Source organism: Zalophus californianus, chromosome 1 (genome assembly GCF_009762305.2).
Source record: "Zalophus californianus isolate mZalCal1 chromosome 1, mZalCal1.pri.v2, whole genome shotgun sequence".
Classification (NCBI taxonomy): Eukaryota; Metazoa; Chordata; class Mammalia; order Carnivora; family Otariidae; genus Zalophus; species Zalophus californianus.
In genome coordinates this window covers 151,767,560-151,792,039 of record NC_045595.1, presented here as the reverse complement: position 1 = coordinate 151,792,039, position 24,480 = coordinate 151,767,560, and the positions used below count along the sequence as shown (strand labels likewise).

The following is a 24,480-nucleotide window of genomic DNA, read 5'->3' as shown; positions in this document are numbered from 1 at the left end:
CCTGCTTTTCCCTCTCCACCACTGTGCTCTCTCGTGCATGTTCTCTCTCTCTCTCCCTTCCTCCCTCAAATAAATATTAAAAAAAGAAACAAAGCTTAATGAGGCATAATCACACAGAGAGGAAATACTCAATGCTTCTTTAAGAGAGAAATTTTATTTCACACCTAATAAAATATACCAAGGGAATAAAAAGAAATGCAAAGAAATTACTTTCACTTGCTGGTGGTAGTGTCAGTATTATTATTCTAAGACTACTGTATGTAGAGTGTAGGACAGAACATATACTACCATTGAAAAATGGAATTTTTAGTGTAAGAGAAAGAAAATAGAGATGTAAGATTGTTAAGCCCCCCAATATTTACTGAGAAATGTCAATATATATTAACCTTTGAGATAAAAAAAAAAGATGTATTTTATCTTTGAAAAACTTTATCATTTTCTAGCTCTGTCCATTAAAAAACCCATAATGAAATGTGTAAGATGAACCTAGAACACTACCATGCTAGAAAGTGAAGAAGTTACCAAAGATTAGATTATTAAGACTTATTCAAGAAGTTTTAAAACAAACATACAACAAAAAATACCTTGTTGGTCACTTCTGGAGGAACCCATGAATCAACTAATTATTATAAATTTTGGTAAATAAAGGGATATAATCAAATATATATATCCTGTATTTGTTATACAAATTGTACCCTCAGGGTAATCAAATAGTTGACATGGGAAACTATTTCAGCTTATAAATTTTTTTGGTTAAAGATTTCATTTATTTATTTATTTATTTATTTGAGAGAGAGAGAGAGAGGGAGAGAGAGAGACAGGGCAAGTGGTGGGGGGGAGAAACAAGGGGGAAAGAATCTCAAGCGGACTCCACGCTAAGTGCAGGGTGGATCCAACAACCTGAAGCCGAAACCAAGAGTTCGATGCTCAACCAACTAGGCCACCTAGGCGTCCCCCAGCTTATAAATTAAGAAGGAATAATAACATTAGAATATCCACATTTTGTAACCCTTTATAAATTAATGGATTTAGGATGATCAATAGTTACAAGTATCATAAAAAGACAGACATTATGTTCTTCCTTAGGAAAGCACTCAACAATACATATGAAGTAGTCTTGAATTTTATAAAAATATATCTAATCACCAATTTGCAGGAAATACAGAAGACAGAGCAACATATTAACACTACAGTAATACAATCAGCAAAATTCAGATCAAGAAACTGCACATCAACTGACCCAGTTTCTTTAGTACCAAAGTTTAAGAGAGAGTCGTCCATAAATTAAAAGAAACATGAGACATACATCAGCCAATTATAATACATGGACCTTACTTAGATCCCAATTCTAACAAAGAAACTTAAAAACATATATATATACACACACACTACATACTGGTAATAAAAATAGTAGATATTTAATTATATTAGTAATTTACTATTTATTTGTATAGGTAAAGACAATGGTATTGTTAACTAAGCTTTTAAAAAGAAAGTCCCTATTGTTTACACATATATACTGAAATAGTTACAGATGAAAATAATAATACCTGTGATCTGCTTCAAAATAAAGGAAGTGGGGAGCAGAGGGTGGTATAGATGAAACAAGAGTGGCCATGAACTCATCATTGTTCAAACTATATAATGGGTACATGGGGGTTCATTATTCCATTTTCTCCTTTATTTCTATTTGAAATCTTCAATAATAAAAACAAGTATTTAGAGTGACCAAAGAAAAGATCGTGAAACGAGTAAAACTTTGTAGACAGATACAGGAAAAGAAAATCACTTGGGACATTTTATGTTAAGTGGTGGGAAAATGGGTATTGGCTCAGCTATGGAGCAATATAGATCTGTTAGGAGGTAAGTAACTTGGAGGGTAGATTCAACAGAGGTATTACTACAACCCTCTCTTCGGAATTTGGCCAATTCAAAAGAATATGACCTAACTACTTTCATAACACTATATACTTTTTCTTGTTTTATAGTTATTTGTGTAATCTTTTTTCTCCTTATTAGAGGAGGAATAAAATATTTTATTAAGCATCACATTATTCTGCAATCATTTAGTATTTGTTTGCTGAGTTAGAGTTGAAACAAAAAACTGGTCTAACCACTGTGCACCTCTTACTAAATGTCCACATGTCGTTTTTTAAACCTAGTGTTAAGATCTCCTATTACTTTTATTTTACAGTCCCAAAAATGTTTTCTCATATGTTAAGTTCACCTTATAGACCAACAATGCTATACTGTGAGCAGGAAAGAAATGAGTACAATTCTACCAACATGGAAGCTAAGTAGAGAACAGATCAGTAAGTGCCCAAAAGCACTTAACTTAGCAGCAAAGTTGGGTCTCAAAACTAGGTCTTTAGGAACTAAATCTAGGGTTTCTTCTTCATAAATCCATTACCATTCTAAACTGAGAAGTTCAAAGATTACCCTAGATTTAGACACTTCAAAAGGGATATTCTATTGTGCAGGTTATCTTGAATAGGACCCTGCTATCTTAAAACCAGAATAAAGTACTAAATTTTTATTACAAAACTGTGTCTCTTAGTTCCTCCTATGATCAATTTAACCACCAACCCCAACCAAGTTGGATAAGTCCAAATAAAATTATACAGGAATCAGATTTTTAAAAGTTCTTAGCACTGAATTCAATAGGAATCCCGACTCCTTGTCCTAATTATCTAGTTACCAAATTCCTGCTTTGCTACCCATTTTATTACTATAAAGTTTAAAATTGTAGCTATTAAGTAAAATTCAATACTCAATCTTAAAACATTTAGAGTCAATGCCATTTTATTTTCTAGAGTCATTCCTATAAAGGATAAAATGCAGAAAGTTATATTTAGATAGCTAGACTTTGAAACTTAACACCTAGTTAATTTTCACAATGTCATAGTTAAAAAATAATAATCTGTGTGTCAACCATATGTCAATAAAATTTTTTTTAAAGATCTGAACAATCTAATAATGATTATAATGACAATAATGTTTCTAATCAGCAATCACAACTTTAATCATTATGCTGGATAAATTCCTAGCCACTCTGTTATGAGTTCTTTCACAGAAAATGACATTAGGTACTAAAAATTAAGTAACACCTTCATAGAGTCTGTACATATTTAAAATTATAGAAAGTTTAAACTTTAGCTACAGTTACACTGTATCTATAAATGGCAGTATAATGCTTAATCTGATCACATATATATTTTATAATTTTATATGATATGCCTGCTTCCTTTTTAGTCTATGCCATAATAAGGGTATCAGAAATTAAATAAAAAGGTGTTATGGCTGGCAAAATTAAAATCCACAAATGTCTGTGAAAAAATTCACTTGTCAGAAACATGACAAGATATCTTTAATATGAGAGTCATGAAAGTTTAAAAGGTAAAGGTTTCACACCTCAAAATTATACAAGAATTTAATGAAGCTCTAGCAAAACCTACTTTGCAGCTTCCCCCCCCTTGGCATTATATGCAATAATACAGTTAAAACATATCCAACACTTTCCTTGGATGATATTAAGTAAATGGGAAATTGCTCCATTTTTACATACCTTGACATAGATCACAGGAAGCGTCTGTTTGGCTCGACTATAGTGTCTGGCAACTCTGTATACTGTTTCCGGAACATAGTCCAGCACCAGATTAAGATAGACTTCATCTTTCTGAAAGAGTTTATTAAAAACAAACAAGAAAAATTAGAAACTAGTCTTTTAAATATTCAGTCTTTTAAACAGAGATTAAAATCTCTATACATTTAGTTATTCAGATTTTTTCACTTATTCACATTTTTAAGATTCATGCATTCAATTTTAATTATACAAAAGTAATTCAGAATATAACCATAATAGTAAAAACAAGTCTACCGTACCTTTTTATTAATAATTTCATGGAAAGAAAACATAGCCATTTCAATACTGCTAAGATTTCCAATTATATTTAAACTGTTATTTTGGTAATAAGATTTTAGAGGATATCACTTGTCACAAAATTTCCTGTTTTCTAGTTTGAGAATCAGTGCCCTCATATCCTATCAGGAAAACTGTCATGGTAGTAGGGTGAGTACTAAAAAGGGAGTGAAGATTTCCAGCCCTAGCTCTGCTGCTAACAAAGGTACGCTAACTAATGTATCACTTAATCTCTCTAGGCTTCAGTTCCTTCAACTAGAATATGAAAAATTGGACTAGATGTTCTTCAAAATTTCTCTAAGCTCTACAAAAAAGATTCTATGGTTATCTGATAGTCTATAATTACAATAATCACTTGTCTTCTACAAGTAACTGAAAGAAAAAGAATAATTTATAAGGCAGCAAGTTACCATACTCACAAGTTTATTGCAGGTCATATGTTTAAACATCCTTTCTCAGCAGCCTAAAGACACTAATCCAAGATCAATAGATAGAAAGAAGGGAATTCCAGCTAAGTACCAAGTAGGAAAGAGGAACAGAGTGCTATCTTTACTCTGTTCCTGTGAACAATATCAGATAGGTAAACTGAAGCAGAAAACAAAGTTGAGAATCACTGTGTTCAAGCCTAGAATTGGCTACTGAAGGGGAAAATCCGTAGGTAAACGAACTTTCACAATCGTCCCAATTTGAAATCATGTTACCTACCAAAATGAAGTGAAGAATTTCAATTTTCAGCATTTACTGAGCATTTTCTATAGGTCAGTAGCCACTGCAGAGAAAGTAAAGGTGGAGGTATAAAAGAGACGACATCTAAATTGAGTATGAAAGGTGCATTTAAGGCATAGAAAAACTCTACCAAGATGTGGGGTCAATGAAAACAGCAGAGCTCAGGAAACTGTTGAGTAAGACAGCATGCCATTGACTCTACTACATTTTTATTATCCCTCATTCTTCCATGTTCTCCTCTCTTCTCTCCATATCCAGCTTAACTTACAAGGTCTACCACTACCCTCATTCTCTAACACACAGTCAGTAAACAATAGCAAAGGCCTGCTGCCTGTTTTTATAAATAAAGTTTTATAGAAACATAGCAATGTTCATTCATGTAAGTATTGTCTATGGCTGCTTTGGGGCAGAGCTGAGTAGTTATAACTGAGACCATAGCCTGCAAAACCAAAAATATTTACTATCTGGCCTTTTATGAAAAAATGTGCCAAGTCTGCTCTAGCATATATCCTTCTTTTTTATCATACCTGTTTGATAAACCACAACTCTGGTTAAATCTAGTTGCCCATTCATTCCATGCTGTACCCAAACTGCCTAAAACTGTGCTGCTTGGTTTCACAGTAAATTCATCATCAAGCATTTCAATTGGCCCAGCAATCATATATTTGCCTAGTCCATTCACTTTTCCCAAGTACTTGATTTCTTCTTTCACTTTGACCTCCAATACCTGTCTTCCCATCCTCACCCCCAGCTGATGACCTTGCTTGCACCACTACATGTGCCCATCTACAGCATCTAACCCCATATGCTCCTCTTTCCCTTCTCTCACTAGGGATAAAGTGACCAAGCTCCTTTTTAAGGTAAACCCTGCTACATGTAAAAAATGATACTACTCTGCTTTTCCTAATCACAATCAGCACTTCAGTAATTTTTGTATCTCTCTTCATTAATTCTCTCTCTGTGGGAGCATTACAATCTGCACACAAACTTGCTGTTATTTCTCCCATCGTTAAAAAGAATAACTGCACTAGTTAGCACCATATTTTCTGCCCTCCTAAACAGTAAAATTCCTCCAAAGAGGTGTCTAAACTGACATTCTCCAATACCAGTCTCTTCTCACTCTCTCTGAAACTTACTCCAAATAGGACTTCATCACCACTGCTCCACCAGAATTGTTCCTTAAGATCAGTAATCTCCTTGTTGCTGAATCCAATGTCAATTGTCAGTCATCATCTTATCTCTCCTTTCTATTTGCCTGAGCACTACTATTTAACATAGTTGGATCATGTTCCCTTCTTTTGAATACTTGCTTTACTTGGGTTCTAAGACACTATACTCTTCTGGTTTTCATTTTACCTTAAAGACCACTCTTCTTGCTCTTCATTTCTGGCTTATTCTATTTCCCTTTCTCTCTTAAGGAATGGAGGATCCCAGGACTCAGTCAGATCTCTGTTCTTTATGTCAGCTCATCACTCCTGTTACGATCTCACCCAGTCAGGTGGTTCAATACTACTCTACATTGATGACTCCCAAATTCATATATATGCTGGACCTCTGCCTTTAACTCCAGACTAGTATGTCAAATTGTGTACTTGACATTGCTCAGGCTAAAAACCTTAGAATCATCATTAATTCCCCACCCTCCTCTTTCTCTCACACATATACATACACCAAAGAAAGTATTAATGGTTCTACCTTTAAAATTTATTCAGAATCCAACCATTTCTTACCATCTTCACTGCTACAATCCTAGTCTGAACCATGATCACCTCTCACCTGGATTATTGCAATATCCTCCTAACAGGCCTTTCTGCTTCCACCTTTACCCCTTTGGTCTAATATCAACAAAACAGAAGTTAGATGGTAGCTCTTCCACTCCACCTCATTAAGATTTATTCTTGTAAGTGGTCTACAAGGTCCTCTACACATATTTATTTCCCTGTCCTCTACTCTACTGACAATAGCTTCCTGCTGTTTCTTTAACACATCTGGCAGGCTTTCATATTCAGGGCCTCTATACTGATCACTCCTTCAGCCTGGAATGTTCTCTCCCTCAGATAATACATACTGCTCACTTGCCTCAACTCCTTCAAATCTTTGCTAAAATTTTACTGTTTTAGAGTGGCTTTCCCTAATTGGGCTTTCCCCAATTTCTCCACCCACACTCCTACCTGCCCTCCCCACTTTATTTTTCCCCATGATACTTATCATTTTCTAACCACACAGTTTACTTTGTATTGTCTGCTTCCCCCCCAACTAGACCAAGCTCAATTACAGATAAGATTTTTGTCTGTTTTGTTCACTATTCTTCTCCACCTAGAATACTGCCTAGCACAAAGCAGGTACTCAATAAATATTTGCTGAATAAGCTCAAAGGCAATGGATATTATTTAAGAATTAGGATGGCAGTCTTACAGGTTTGCTTTAACTCAAACAGCACTGTGAAAAGTGGGTATGGAGAGGGGGACAGAGGGAAAGTGAGAGTGAAAGCAGTGTGAGCTTCCAGAAACTTCCTACAAGTGTCCAAGACCTAGACTAGGGCTTAGGCAATAAGGACTGAAAGAAAAGGGAGATTGGGAGCAGGAATATTGGCTACCTAAACATGAGAGTAATAGAGAATCTGAGAAACAAAGAAAGGATTAATTAAACAGTCTCTAAACTTGGGTGACTAGGCAGGTAATGAAACACGGAAAGCATTAAGAGGAAAAAGGTGTGAAGGAAAAGTTTTAACTTTTACTTAATGGATCTCGGATCTCAGACCATTTTAGGCGGCTATGTTCCACAGGTAGCTGGAAATGCAGGTCATGTCAAAACTCAGAAAAGAAGAATGGAGTATGTGTAGAGATTTAGACAACAGCTAAAACTGAGAACAGTCTCACTCACCTAAGAGTGTGCACAGTAAGAGAGTGAGAACAAACTGAGTTTGGAATCAAGGAAAACATTAATCTTAAGGAGCAGATTACATTAGGGGACAACTTTGTAAAGACTAAGAAATAGAACTAAGAGGCATTAAAAAGCATCAAAATGAGTTATTGCTCTTGTTTGGGACCAAAATTTATGCCTTTCTCTTTGAACACTTAAAACTCTGATGTAATTTGACAGTTGTCATAACTGGAATGATCTAAAAAGCTTAGGAAGTTAATTGCCCTTCTATTTCCATCTTAACTTTAGTGCTTTTGGTGTCTGAAGTTATATAAAAAAACAACTAAATGGAATGTATGCATGCACATATATGTGTTTGTGCACATGCTCACACTTGTATATAAAGCAGTAACTACTTAAAAATTACTAATGACCTTGAGATAAATAGGAGAAGATTATGGATATGTACTCTAGATGATTGGGGCTTTAATCAGTGACACGTTAGAATTTATTACAAGGTCGTCCCTTCCTTTTTCAGTAATTTAATGAGTTCCTTTAAATGTGACATAACAAGGAAGAGCCCAAACAAAACGATCAAGTTTTACCTGTTAATAAAATGTTGGTATATGTTCACTTAGAAGCTCCTCTCTTTTCCAATTTGAATAGCTTCTTTTCTTTCTGAAGAAGCTGTTTTCTTTTCATATGATTAGAGGTGGTCTCTAGGCCACTGGACTGGAGTGGTGGGGGGTGGGAGGGATGGGGTGGCTAGGTGAGAGACATTGGGGAAGGTATGTGCTATAGTGAGCGCTGTGAATTGTGTAAGACTGTTGAATCACAGACCTGTACCTCTGAAACAAATAATACATTATATGTTAAAAAAAAAAAAAAAGAAGATAGTAGGAAGGGAAAAATGAAGGGGAGGGGAAATCGGGAGGGGGAGACGAACCATGAGAGACTATGGACTCTGAGAAACAAACTGAGGGTTCTAGAGGGGAGGGGGGTGGGGGGATGGGTTAGCCTGGTGATGGGTATTAAAGAGGGCACATATTGAATGGAGCACTGGGTGTTATATGCAAACAATGAATCATGGAACACTACATCAAAAACTAAGGATGTAATGTATGGTGATTAACAGCATAATAAAATTAAAAATAAATAAATAAATAAATAAAAGTAATAATTTCCATTTCTAATGACCTCTGCAGGAAAGACTTGGTTGAAAACACAAAATAAAAATTAAAAAAAAAAAGGGCAAGGAAATTTCAATAATGATGAGATGTGGAACAGCAAAGTATTTCATTGGCAGGAGAGATAAGGACTGAAAAGGTTGTTAGATCTGGTGTATCGTGGTTCAGTGATGGTCCTGGAAAGAGCAGTTTCAGACCATGGTGCCAGTAGCAACAACCTATACTGAGATCAAGAGTGAGCAGATGGCAGGTGAGGAACAGGAGGTAGCTAATTTAGTTTGTTCTTACAAAAACCCTCGTGGTGAAAGTAAAAAGAAAGCCGGGAGCTGAAAACTTGAGGAGAGGCAAAATCAAAGAGAGATTGTAGAGAAATTGTTGATGTGCTTTTCATTTGTATTTTTTAAATGGCTAAAAGAGACCCAAATTTATTTGTAGGCTGAGTGGATAAGGATGGAATAAAAGGATGGAATAAAGTGATAAGAAAGGAAAGAAAAGGGGTAACTGATAAAGCAATGTTCTAGAACATCAAGAGAAATGAGAAACAAGAACAGAGTACTATACAGTGCAAATAAAAGGTAAGGTTAGCATTAGTCACACAAAATACAGAAGGCCCAACTCTGATAGTACAAGTTCTGTGACCACAAGCAAGTTACTTAACTTCTTTCAGACTCAGTTTCCTATAAAATCATGCTAACAATAGCATCTACTTTAAAGGACTGTCTTGAGATGATAATATGCTATAAAAAGCTCTTTAAGCACATTACCTGGCAAATTATAAAGATTGAAATTTTCACTATTATCATCTTTAGGAGGAAATGATACCACATTTTTCTTCCTGTACATCTAAAATAAATGATCAGATTAGAAGGAATTGTAAATAAAGTTTGTCTGATGACCCTCCTTCTTGTAAAATAAGAAATAAGGTCATACGTAGAACTAAAGGCAGCAAAAGTAATGCTGCAGGCTAAGAGAAGAAAATTTCAGAGATCAAGATTTAGACAAGAAATTCCAAGTGAAGATGAGGTCTACTAAAAGGAATACATAAATAGAATACCAAACTGGTACCAAAGGGATATGTACAAAGAATTGAAGGCATGGTTAGTCTTGAGTTTCAGAAAGATCATTAACACAGATGTTGAAAATCAAGAAACCTGATTTTAATAAATCATTTGACAAAGTTAATCATGATATATTTATGAATGACCTGAAGATGTATATATAGCACTGTATTATAATTTAATTCATTTGTTAAACAATCATACCAAAAGTGAAAAATAAAAAGATGAAAATGTCAAATTCAAGGAAGGTTTCTAGTTGTAGGACTACAAGCTCTGTCCTTCTCTTGTCCCAATCAATATTTTCATAAATGATTTCATATATTAGGGGTTGCAAAAGCAAATGCTTTCAATAGCTAAGTAACAAATATAAATGTGTGAAGCCAAAATGTGTAATGCAGTAAGGGGTAGTGGTTGATAAATCAGATAGACAGTACAAACCATAACTAAAAGCATCCTAATTCACAAAAATATTAACAGAATGTGCTAGCCAAATAAAACACACCAGGGGATGATTTTGGCAGTCAGTTTATAATTTCTGACTTTTAACATAACCACCAAAGATTGACACAAACCTATGAATGGCTTAAAATGGAAAACCAAATAAGAATTTAAAGAACTCTAATAGTCTGGAAAGCTAAGCCAAACCTACAATATAATACAAAACCCTATGATTAAACTCAAAGTATTAATTTATTATGTAGAATGACAAATAAGACTTGACAGTAATTCAGCTGGAAAATAAATGAGAGGTATAACTGAAGAGAACTCAAAAGGCAATCAACATTGAGATGCAGTTAATGAAAAACTTAATGCAGTATTAGGTTACAGCTAAAGTATTATGTTTGGATCTGTAAAGATAATTCCATTCTGCTTTGCACAGTTCAGGTTTCATTTGACATACTGATGATATCCATTTTTAGGCAATGTATTTTATTCATAATATTAACAAAACAGGACACATCAGAGGAAGGTTAAAGAAACCATGTCTGCTATAGGTTGAATGTTCTAGCATACTACCCTATGGGAAATATGGGGGCTTAAAGTATATTTAGACTACTACTCTGCAGATTAACATAAACTTTTCTCTTTGCTCACAGTTTGTTTACTTACTCCATTTATTATCAAAAACTTGCAATTTCTTTAGAACCACAGAGGAGGTCTGTCCATTTTTTTTTTAGGTCTGTCCATTTTGTGGGTACAGTGTAAATGACCATATACATTTAAGAAGTGTCATTCTGGGGGCACCTGGGCAACTCAGTCAGTTAAGGGTCTGCCGTTGGCTCAGATCACCACATCAGGCTCTGCACTCAGTGGGGAGTCTGCTTCTCCCTCTCCCCCCCGCTCATGTTCTCTCTCTCTAATAAATAAATACAATCTTAAAAAAAAAAAAAGAAAATTCCGAAAAATTGCATGATATACAATTTAGGGAGTATTTCTCTCAGTGGTTCAGTTTTCCTAGTTATCACTTCTATTAATAGAGAACTACTCTCTAACTGCTCATAACCACTCCTCCATGAACTTCACTCTAAAGCCATTCATTCAGGAAGAAATTTAAATGACAAAATTTCGAACACACCTAACAACAACTAAACAATAATTGGGACAACTCCATCCTACATTTGGAAAACAGATACTATTATGATGCTCTTATCCTCAGATGATTTTTGAGGTCAAGGAAAGGAAATTACTTGAGGCTGCAGTTTTAAGTAGAATCGTGCTATAATTCTAAAAATTTGATGGGATGTGAAGCAGCGTTATCATAGAACCCAGTAATAAGACATTCAACCAAGTGTCATGATAGCCCAGGATTCTCCTCAGAATTGAGGTAGGGAACTTGGACTAGCAAAAAACCCCAACAAACAAAAAACAAAAAAACTTGAAAATGGATGCCTTTTCTCCAATGTGTGTGCCAGGCTGGCTAGAGATGGGAATAACACTAACAGTAAAGTGGGTGTGGATTAGGAAAAGGGAAATACTCTTTTGCTTGGGAGAAGGGGAGTGGGAATGGGGAAAGGGAGATAAAAACTTGGCACACAACAAGATTATGTTAAGCTTCCTCCTCATCTCACACCATTAACACAAAATAAGTATCAATCAAAAGTTTTTTTTAAAAAAAAACTATAAATCTACCAGAAGAAACAATGAGTATGTTTGCAATCTTGGAGGACAAAATATCTATAAACTATTAAGGAAAATGATGCCAATTAGATCACATAAAAATGTAAAACTTTTACACTACTTTCTGGAAAAACAACAAAACCATAGCCAAATTTAAAATGACAATATTGGGGCGCCTGGGTGGCTCAGTTGGTTAAGTGTCTGCCTTTGGCTCAGGTCATGGTCTCCGGGTCCTGGGATCGAGCCCCATGTCAGGCTCCCTGCTCAGCGGGGAATCGGCTTCTCTCTCCCTCTGCCCCTCCTCCCTGCTCGTTTTCTCTCTCTCTCTCTAAAATAAATAAATAAAATCTTTAAAACATAAAAATAAAATTAAATTAAAAATGACAATATTTTTGTCCACCAAAAAGTATTAGAATTAATGAATTCAGTGAAGTTGCAGGATACAAAATTAATATACAGAAATCTGTTGCATTTCTATACATTAATAACACAGTAGCCAAAAGAGAAATTAAGAAAACAATCCCATTTATAATTGTATCAAAAAGAATAAAATATCTAGGAATAAATTTAACTAGAGAGGTAAAAGACCTGTACTCTGAAAACTATAAAACATTTATAGAAGAGGGTGCCTGGGTGGCTCAGTCGGTTAAGTGTCTGCCTTCGGCTCAGGTCATGATCCCAGGGTCCTGGAATCGAGTCCTGCATCAGGCTCCTTGCTCTGTGGGGAGCCTGCTTCTCCCTCTCCTCCCCACTTGTGCTCTCTCTCACTATCTCTGTCTCTCTCTCTCAAATAAATAAAATCTAAAAAAAAAATTTATTAAAGAAATTAAAGATGACACAAACAAATGGAAAGATAGACCATGCTCAAGGACTAGAAGAATGAATATTGTTAAAATGTCTATGCTACCCAAAGCAATCTACAGATTCACTGTGATCCCTATCAAAATACCAAGAGTATTTTTTTCACAGAACTAGAAATAATCCTAACATTTTTACAGAACCACAAAATATCCCAATTAGCCAAAGCAATTTTGATAAAGAAGAACAAAGCTGCAGGTATCAGAATCCCAGATTTGAAACTGCACTACAAAGCTATAATAAAATAGTATGATACTGGTACAAAAATAAACACAAAGATCAATGGTTTAAAAAAATTGACCATTATATGCTCTATGATGAAGGAGGTGAGAATATACAATGGGGAAAAACAATCTCTTCAATAAATGGTGTTGGAAAATCTGGACATGCAAAAGAATGAAACCAAACCACTTTTTTACATAAACCATAAAACTCCTAAAAGAAAGCATAGGCAATAGATTCTTGGACATCGGCCTTAGCAAAATTTTTCTGGATCCATCTCCTCAGGCAAGGGCAACAATAGCAAGAATAAACAACTGGAACTAGGAAACGATCAACAAAATGAAAAGGAAAACTACTGAATGGGAGAAGTTATTTGTAAATGATCTACCTGAGAAGGGGTTAATATTCCAAATATATAAAGAACTCAAACAACAACTCAACACCAAAACACCCAAATAATCCAATTAAAAATGGGCAAAAAGACCTGAAGAGACATTTTTCTAAAGAAGACATACAGATGGCCTACAGGCACATGAAAAGATGCTCAACATCACTAACCATCAGGGAAATGCAAATCAAAACCACAATGAGATATCACCTTACACCATCAGTATCAAAAAGACAAGAAATAACAAGTGTTGGCAAGGATGTGGAGAAAAGGGAATCCTTGTGCACTGCTGGTGGGAATGTAAACTGGTGCAACCATTGTGGAAAACAGTATGGTGATTCCCCAAAAAATTAAAACTAGAACTGCCATACAATCCAGCAATTCCATTTCTGGGTATTTACTTGAAGAAAATGAAAACACAAATTTGAAAAGATACATGTACCCCAATGTTTACTGCAGCACTATTTATCACAGCCAGGATATGGAAGCAACCTAAGTGTCTATCAGTAGATGAATGGATAAAGAAGATACATAATGGAATATTTCTCAACCATTAAAAAAAAAGAATGAAATCTTGCCACATGGATGGGCCTAGAAAGTATTACGCCAAGTGAAGTAAGTCAGACTGAAAAAGACAAATACCATATAATTTCACTTAAATGTGGAATTAAAAAACAAAACAAACAAAACAAAACAGAAACAGACTCATAAATACAGAGAACAAACTGATGGTTACCGGAGGGGAGGGGAATGGGGGGACAGGTAAAATGGGTGAAGGGGATTGGGAGGTGCGAACCCCAGCCAGTGACACTGTAATAACTTTGTATGGTGTCATGTTGTAATGTATGTAACTGTCGAGTCACTAAGTTGTACACTGAGACTAATATGACATTGTATGTCAACTATAATTTAAAAAATTTGATAATTTAGCAAAAATATTCCTGGTTACATATAACAAAGGACTAATTTTTGTTTAAAATACAAACAGCTCATTATTTATGATCTAAGCCAGTAAGAAAAGACTAACATTCCAATAGAAAAACTGAAAAGGGACATAAACCAATGGCCAATAAAAATTAAGATACGCAACCCCATTCATAATTAAAGATATATAATAAAAATAACAATGAGCTACCATTGTTCACCTATCAAATTGGAAAAAAAATTCAATCTGAGAAAACTAGGTATTGGAATGGGGTCATGTCCAATATGCACCATCACACACTTCTGGTGAAAACCCAAACTCTTACAACATTTTGGGCAATCAGTGGGCTAATATATTCATCCCAAAGCAAAGACATACAGACATCCAATTCAACTCAGCAATGCTATTTCTAGGAATCACGTGTATGAAAATGTATGTCTGCTCATGTGCACATACAAAGACTGTTGAATATTTGTGGGGAGCAAGAAATTAAAAAACACCATGCCAGAAAGTAAAGACATGCTCAAAAAGAAAAGAAAACAAAACAAAACAAAAGCCCATATTAATGGGGTAAGCCAAAGAAGCACAGAAGCTAACTGAAAAGAGCTCCCAAAGAGGCCAAAGCTTGAACAATCTGATCAAATAAAGTATTATTCAATTATAACCCAAAGTATAAAACAAATGAATCCACAAAGATATAAATTAATGACTAAAAGATGGGGAGAAAAGACAATATCTCATGCAGAAGAAATCCAAATAATTTATGTAGCCAATGTGCTCTTAAGGAGAAGGAACTCCTCCCTTCTTAGGTATGGGCTGTGGACAGTGACTTCCTTTCACATAGAGCATGGAAAGGGGATGGGTAAGGGGGAATAACTTTAGAGTGGAGAAAACTGAAAAATATTAGGTCGGCCAGGTGATCAAGGTTAGTAACAACAGCTACAAGTTGTGCTGAGACTACGTGCCCTTGATGTGATGTGATGAAATGGCCCTGTGGACTTTTCCCAAATAACCAGTTTATTATGAAATAAATATTAAACAAACCCCAGTAGTGAAGCAGCCTACTAGTACTCCTCAAAACTGTCAAGGTCATCAAAAACAAGTCTGAGAAACTGCCAGTCAAGAGGAGCCTAACAGACATAGTAACTAAATGTAATGTGGTAGCCTAAATGGGATCATGGAAGAGAAAAAAGACATTAGATAAAAACTAAAATCGAAATAAACTATGGAATTTAGTTAATAATAATATATCAATATTGATTTATTAATTGTAATAAATGTAACCTTACTAATATTAAGATATTAACAATAGGGGAAAATTGGGTGCAGTGTCTAAGCATATAGACATAAAATGCCATATTGTTATATTTCAGGGGGAAAAGGGGCAATATGTTCCAAAATAATATGAATATTATTACATTAACACGTGATATATGAGCTCATATATGCATACAGGAAATTTACCTCTATGGAGAGGGATTTGAAGATTTAGTGATCAGGGTAAAGAAGATTTTACTTTTATCTACTGTCCTGTATTATTTCAATTTTTTTACAATATGCATTGTAACAATATTTTAGTGTTACTAAAATATTACAATAACATAATAACAAGGTGGTAGCTGATATTCAAAAGAAACTCCTAGATTCACATCTTCAAGCAAACGACAGTTACCATATTTGGTGTTATAACATTCATAATTCATGAAGAGGTCTTGATAATTCACCTACTTCAAGAATTTTGTTATTACCTACATATTTATTCTCTAGGTCACACTCTCACTGAAAATGTCAGCATTTCATCAGCAAAATGTTCATACAGAATGAATATACCACTTTAATAGAATTCAACATACAATTTTATTTTATTTTATTTTTATTTATTTATTTATTTGAGAGAGAGAGAGAGAGAGAATGAGAGATAGAAAGCACAAGAGGGAAAGAGGGTCAGAGGGAGAAGTAGACTCCCTGCTGAGCAGGGAGCCCAATGTGGGACTCGATCCTGGGACTCCAGGATCACAACCTGAGCCGAAGGCAGTCGCTTAACCAACTGAGCCACCCAGGCGCCCCTCAACATACAATTTTAAATAAGAAACAAATTGGGGTTATTTAGACAACCTTTTTATTTCAGTAAATAAAATTCTCTGCTATTAGTCATTTTCACAAAGTAAGGAAGGTGAAAGAAAGAAGGAAAAGAAATGGAGGAGAGTTGTATTTTGGAAACTAGACCACGTATATACTTAGCTATAACTCTGTACGGCATTTCTATATGTACACCATTTCTGTAACTTGAGATTTAATTAAAAAATAACAAAAAATACTGTTCATGTAGGGAACTGACCTTGACCCAAACAATCACTTAAGACCACTTCTACATCCACAGCCTCACCTCCCACTACTATCCCCATACTCCTATATTTTATGTACCAGAAATTTCAAAAATACTTGTATTTCTTCTACACAGACTATGTTATTTAACCTCACCAAGCCTTTCAAACATCCTGTACATCTATTTTTTTAAAATATTTGAGAGAGAGAGAGCACAGCTGGGGGTGGAGGGTGTGTGGGAGGAGCAGAGGGAGAGGGAGAAGCAGACTCCCCGCCGGGCAGGGAGCTCGAAGTGGGGCTTGATCCTAGGACCCCGAGATCATGACCTGAGTTGAAGGCAGACACTTAACTGACTGAGCCGCCCAGGTGCCCCTGAGTATCTTATACTTCTAACTTGACACACACCTATTTATTTATCTAAAGAGCTCCTCCCTCAAACCCTGAATAAGTATCACTTCTATGTAATTCCTTTGCTGGCCCTTCTGGATAATTTATTCCTTTTCTTTATAGTACTTCTGTTCATAGTCCAAATAATTGTTACTCCACGTGTCATTCTACAGTGTACTTTTCCTGTCTTTTTCAAACTCATTTAGACAGACCTTATACTTTGTCTTGTACCTAAAACACTATACAGTGCCAGTAAACTGAAATGAAGTGAACTTCAAGAATTCAGAGAGTAGGTGACTGGAAGAATACAGACTTTACAGATGAAGAGTCTACTTTTGAAATGGCTCCTATGGTTGGTTACTAACTATGCAACCTTGAACAAATTCTTTAATTACACTAGACTTTGATTTTCTCAAGGATAAAACTTAAAATAGTACTATTACCTACCTTGTAGCACCAAAATGACTAAATGAAAAAAATGCATAATATGCATAGAAAAAAGCACTTTATGAATCATAAGATTTGACAAAAAATTTAGTGTTTTTATTCATGATTTAAGACATTAATAATCTCTATAGTAATCAAAAGAATATCTCTAAGAATATGAATCTGATAAAAATTACCATATATCGGGTATATTTATTTGATGTTTTTAAGTATCTATTTTGGTATATGTTTAATAATGTATTAGTACAATGGTACTAATTTATTGTGCTTACTTAAAATTTATTTACTAATGAAGTAAACAAAATGGAAGACAATCAGCATATGTTCAATTATTACTTTTCAGTCTATCCCTCTAAAATACAGTATGTACCCACTATAGCTGGAAGTCTCTATTTTATTCATCTTTTCTACCCAGCATAACAACCTCACTAAGCAGTCCACAAAATGTAGAAAGGAAGTGGGGAGCAGGACTTCTGGGATGGCAGAGTAGATCTCCTCAGCAGAACAAAAATTTAACTGGTAAAATGATTAAAAAACAATCATTTGAAGTATCTGTTAATTTTTCTAAGGGCATACAGCAAATGAAGAAATAAATTTCAATAAGAACACCAAGAGTCTGTGGCATTTTAGTGAAAATCTGCTCCCTTCCCCTGATACCCTACTTCCATGTCTGGGAAGCTCTATTCTGTACTTATTCCAGACAGGTATGGTCAGTAAGATGGGTAGCTTCCTCTCCTCTCAGCTCTAGTCTGGGGCTATGGTTTCAGCCCAGGAGGGAGAGGCTGTGTCCCAAGATGCAAAAGATCTATGCCAGCTGGGCAGAGCCAAGAGGACTGTGTCTCCCTTTCCTCACCCAGGCCCCAAAAGTAAGTCAGAAGCTGTACTCCAGGCATAGCAGGCTGGGGACCTGAGACTCTCACTTTTAACTTGCTCTTAGGGCAGAGCACTCATGCTGGGAGTGGGAAGGTGTGAAGAACAGGGGCTAACACTGCCCATCCGCCACTGCCCACTCATAAAATGTGTTACTCTGGAAAAAGTGAGTCTTCATACTGGGTTCTAGCGCAGTAGAACAGGGATTCTGTCCAGAGGGAAAGAGAGGCTAGCTCTGCCTACAGAGACCGATATTATTTGTGACACAGTAGGGAAAACGCCATGCCTGTGGGCATTGTCTAAAAACAATGGAGATCCTTGTGGAGGCTGGGCAGGTCCCTGACACAAGCAAACAGGCCAGGCACCAGAAGTTGAAGAGAAACAAGAAAAGAGATAGCCAAAAAGAGCCTACTTAGCAACAGTCATCTCTGGAGGTCATTAAGGATATGCACAGGTGCTATGCTGTGCAGGATGTGGGGGAGATTTGAAGCATTCCCCAAGCTGCACAAAGTACATCAACACACAGTAAAAGCATTACGGGTACAAGGGATTTACAAACAACCTCAAATCAAACCCTGACTGAACAATAAGCTACTCTGACCCAAGAGCAACTTCCAGGAAATAAAATCACATTCACCCCTGGCAGTCAGAAAGAATGTGAATGCACAAGGCTATACCGTCTCAGGAGCAATCAGGGAGGAAATTCTAAACTACTAGTACCTGGTTTGATCTGTGGCAAATACAGACTCCTTGAACTGAGATGCGGCACCCAGGCTACTCAGACATCCAATGGTAAAGGATAAAAATGTAACTGGATAAGGGAACTTAAAGCACAATCTTTGACCAATAAGTGACATTAAAAAAGAAGATCTCAAATCAAGAATCTTAACTTAAGAAACTAGAAAAGAAGGGGCAAAATAAACCCACAGTGAGCTGCAGGAAGGAAATGATAGAGAGAACAGAACAGAAATAAGTGAATTACAGAATAGAAAAGCAATTGAAAAAAAAAAAATCAATGAAACCAAAAGTTGATTTGTTAAAAAAAAAAAATCAAGAAAACTGACAAACCTTTGGTTAGACTGACCAAGGGATTAAAAAAAAAAAAGACTCATTATGAAAATCAGGAATGAAAGAGGGGACATCACAACTGACCTTACAGAAATAAAAAAAAAATTAAGGGAAAAGTATGAAAAACTTTGTGTAAGTTAACTTAGATAAAATGAACAAAATACCAAAATGGACAAAAGAAAACACAGAAAATCTAAATACACCTATTACAAGTAAAGAAACTGAATTAGTAATTTTAAAACTTCCCACAGAAAGTGCCCAGGTATATAGATGGCTTCATTGGAGAAAACTACCAAACTTTCAAGGAAGAATTAATACCAGTTCTTCACAAAAACCTTCACAAAAAAAAAAATAGAAGAGGAAAACACTTCCCAATTCATTCTATGAAGCCAGTATTACCCTGATACCAAAACCATCATGGGGTGGGGGGCAGGTTTGGACACACAAGAGACTACTAATCAATATCCATTATGAATATAGATGCAAAATTCCTCTAAAAAACTACTGTTCAGCAATGTATAAAATGATTATACACCATGACCAAATGGGATTAATTTCAGAAATGCCAAGTAGGTTTCAGCATTCAAAAAATTAACGTAAATCACCTTAGTAATAGAATAAAGGACAAAAAACACACGATCATTTCAACAGATGGAAAGATAAAGAGCATTTGACAAAATTCAACATTTCATGAAATGCTAAATAAACTATGAATAAAAGTACCTTAAACCTGATAAATGACATCTACAAAAAACCCACAGCTAACATCATACTTAAAAAGAACGACTAAATACTTTTTCCCCTCTAAAATCAAGAACAAGTAAGGATGTTTGCTTTCATCTCTTCTCAACCTTGTCCTGGAGGTTCTAGCCAGGGCAGTGGCAAGAAAAAGAAAATAAAAGGCACCCAAGATATTATATTTTGATAAAAAGGTCAATTCATCAATTAGATATAACTATTATACACACATAATGTACCAACAACAGAATCTCAAATATATAAAGCAAAAACTGATAGAATTGAAGGAAGAAAAAAATTCTACAATAGTTGGAGACTTTAATACACCACTTTCAATAATGGACAGCACATCTAGATAAAAGAGCAATACAGAAATAAAAGATCTGAACAGCATAAACCAAAAGGATATCTATCTATCTATCTATCTATCTCTTTACATCCCTAAACAGAAGATTACACATTATTCTCAAGTACACATAGGATATTATCCAGAATAGGCCATATATTAGGCAACAAAACAAATCTCAATAAATTTAAAATGAATGAAATCATATGAAGTATCTTCTCCAACAATAACAGAATGAAACCAGAAATCAGTAACAGAAGGAAAAAAAAATTACAAATGTGTGGAAAATAACCATCACTCTAAACAACCAACAGGACAGAGAGAAAATTACACAACAGGCTCTGAAAAAAGAAACACTAGAATACACTCGAGATACATGAAAACAAAAATCCAACATACCACCCTCTGAGTGCTATCTTCACTGCACTCAGTGGGCGATCTAGAGTTTGCCTACATTAAGAAAGAAGATTTCAAGTCAATAACCTAACTTTACATCCTGAAGAACTGGAAGAGAAGAGGAAACTAAACCTAAAGCTAGCTAAAGGAAGGAAAACAGACCAGAAATAAATAGAGACCAAAAAATTCAAGAAAATCAAAAGCTGATTCTTTGGAAAGCTCAAAAAAACTGATAAACCTTTAGCTAGATTGACAAAAAGACACAAAAAACTAACATCAGAACTGAAAATGAGGGTATTACTACTGACCTTACAGAAATAAAAAGGACCATAGCAGAATACTATGAATGAATGTGTGCCAACAAATTAGATATCCTAGATGAAATCAATAAATTCAAGGAAACACACCAAATATTAAACTAACTCAAGACAAAATACAAAATCTCAACAAACCTATATAAGAAGTAGAGAATGAATCAATCAGTAATCAAAAACTTCCCAAAAAGTAAAGTCCAGGACCAGATGGTTTCAACGGTAAATTCTAACAAACTTGTAAAGAATTAACAATTCTTCACAAACTCTTCCAAAAAAACAGAAGAGTTTAGGTGTTTAGATTAATGCCTGGGGTATACTAAGCATCACACAAGTTTTGGCTATTATCATCACTACTACTACTATTATTGTCCTAAAACAAAAGGCTATTTATTCTTCTCTAAAAATTCTCAAAAGTAGACACTGTACAAGCTCTCCTTGTTTAGCAATAATTACTGAGATATTTTTAAATGTTACATTTCTAATACACTGCTCCTGCACAAATAGACATTCTATACTAAATAGTACAGCATTCTATACAGACCCTGGAGAAAGACTGCCTAGAGCGGACTCCTAATTTTGCCACTCAGTAGCTGTATGACCCTCAGGTAACTTACTTAACTGCAAGTGCCTCAGTTTCTTCTTCTATAAAATGGGGGATAATAACAGTACTGATTCTTCACTGGGTAGCTATAAGGTTTAAGTGATTTATAAAGTACATGTAAAGTGCTGAGTGCAACATCTGATGCACAGCAAATGCAATATATATTTGCTATTAAACAATAATTTGTAAAGTAGTAAGTTAAATGTTTATTAAGTGTTAATAATATGCCAAGTGCTGCAATAAAGCACTTAAACATTATTACACTTTTTTCTTACAAAATCCCTACTGTACAGATGAGAAGGGGAAAAAGGCTTACTAAGGTAAATATCTTGCCTAGTCATACTGCTATCAAGTGGCAGAACTGGGATGTAAACCCAGCTACAAAGCCAGAGCTCTTTAATTTTCAGAATAGATTCATCCCTACCCTTCCCTCTCCAGGGCTAGTGACAAACACATAATCAAGCACAGCATTCTTCTCTCTGATCCCAGAAGCAGTGGTAGAATCTTCTCCTGCACACAGCCCTCTACACAGTTACTATCAATAGAACAAAGTTGGTATGAGGAATGAAATCAATTTGTCATCCTTGCTATTTAAACTGACTCTCACATAAGTAGAGGGAGAGATTTTTTTTTTTTTAAGGAAGGCTATTTATTATTTAAGTAATCAATCTATGATGAACACAGGTAAAATATTTTCACATGTATGGTTACTTATAGAAATTTTTCTTTAAAAAAATTAAATAAAATTTGAAGCTCCTATAAAGACACAATGTGGTTTGCATACTATGTCTATCCTTCAGAATCCTAGGGTTCTACAGAGGTGAGGTACAACTCAGGAAAGACAATGTCAGCTGGTCCCATACCCTAGTTTCAACCAAAGCAACTTTACTTTCTATCTGTTTTATTTATAGAATAGGGTTCTTCATAAAATTTTATTTAGGGGCAAAGGAGCTTCCATTGCCAAATACTGATATTGAAAAAAAACACAAACTCAGAATTCACAAAAGTATTATAAGCCTGACTTTCAAAACATTCAAAAATCCCCATTTTTGTCTGGTCAAGGAGAAAGTGCCACTTTTTCTGAACTAAATTAGAGTTACTAAAACCTACTGGGTAATCTAAAGTATACTAATTGACTACATGATGCTCTAGTTACTATAGCAAACACTAATAATTCCAACCAGAAGACTATGACTAAGACTAATTAGGTCACACCTCTGGTCTCTGTCCTGACTTAATTCCCCCTTCTTTTAGTTACTCTCTTTAGTCCTTTCCCCAGTTATATGCTAAAAGCTGATTATTTACAATCCCTAAAGAAAACAGTCTTTAAAATGGCAGAGTGGAGCAAAATAAAAACAAGTTCACCAAAACAGATGTAACATTTCAGTCAAACTGTGGTCAGTGGAAATATTTGCCAAATATTCCAGTAATCCTACTCTAACTTCACCCAGAGCTGAAGAGTGCTTATGGACAAAAATTATGATGAAGCCCTGGGGTAGCTTAGCTATAATTTTAAAATTAAAAATCACAATGGGGGAATAGTTAGGGAGTATTATGCAGTTCAATAACTCAGTGGAATATTATATAGCCAATAACTACAAATACTATGAGGCAACATGGAAAGTTTTATGAGATCTTCAAAGTTTGTAAGGTCATAAATAATTATTCACACAAATAGGTAAAACATGTACAAATGAAATAAGATAGATAGATAGATAGATAAACAGATACATAGATAATGTAGAAGTCAAAAGTCAGGATGGTGAGTGAAAAATTTTTCTTCTTTAAAATCTTCCAAAAAGTGAGTAATAGAGGCTCAAAAAGAGAAACACCAAGAAAGAGAATGAAGAAGGCTCAGGACAGATGAGAATCCATACAAAGATTCAGAAGGATCAGATATTCAAAGAAAGATGGGTAGAAACCCAACAAAAGAGGAGTACAGAAAACCAAGAGAATGAGATTAAAATCCATATAGGAAGGAAATGAGATAGACAGACAGATACCAGAGTTGAAGAGGGAAAAGAAATCTGAGGGGGTGACACAGACCAAAAGAGAGGGACAGAACCTCAGAGACCAAAAGAGAGAAACCTAGAGCACAGAGTGAAAGAAGCAGAAACCTGTAAAGTAGACAGAGACAAAAGGCATAAAAGAGACTGGGAAAATGGCAGAGGGAGAAATGAGGACAACAATAAAAGAGAGTTATGAAATATTTCCATATACATCAACCAAGTCTTTCACCCTTATAATCCTGAAACACTGAATTCTTCTCTTTCTCATCCTCAACAATTTCTAAAACCATCCCCCTAATTGCCTCCTCACATCTCCTTTAGGCTCATGTTCTGACCACTGATCTCCTGTCCAGATGTTCCCCTAAGCTCTCTAACACCTGGAAAAGAAACTCTTCATGGGGTTTTGAATCCCAGTCTCTTCACAGAGGTTTTTTTGTTTTGTTTTTGTTGTTTTTACTGCTTTGCCCTAGACAAAACCTGGATCCCACCCAAAGGCACTGGCTTCCTTGCAGTTTCCCAAATGAAGACGGTTCTCATATTCTAGGACCAGAAGGCAATACTTGGCAAGCTGCTGGCTCTTTACCCTCCTGGTCTGAAACATCCCCTTCTCTCTCTTCCCAGAACTCCGAAGAGCTCTACCACATGGCTACATAACAACCTTGTCAATATGCTTTCTCTGCTTAGCACCCCACCCCCCGCTGTCAGCCACCACTACC

The 24,480-nt window shown here is 35.4% G+C and overlaps 1 protein-coding gene across 2 annotated transcripts in view; it reads right to left on the bottom strand.

Annotated features, from left to right (window-relative positions):
- Positions 1-24,480, bottom strand: part of GSK3B (glycogen synthase kinase 3 beta) — a 205,888-nt gene that overhangs the window by 82,300 nt on the left and 99,108 nt on the right. For both annotated transcript variants that reach the window (XM_027587005.2, XM_027587006.2), the window contains exon 4: positions 3,566-3,676. In XM_027587005.2, the coding sequence (XP_027442806.1) occupies positions 3,566-3,676 (111 nt within the window). The remainder of the gene's footprint in view (positions 1-3,565; positions 3,677-24,480) is intronic.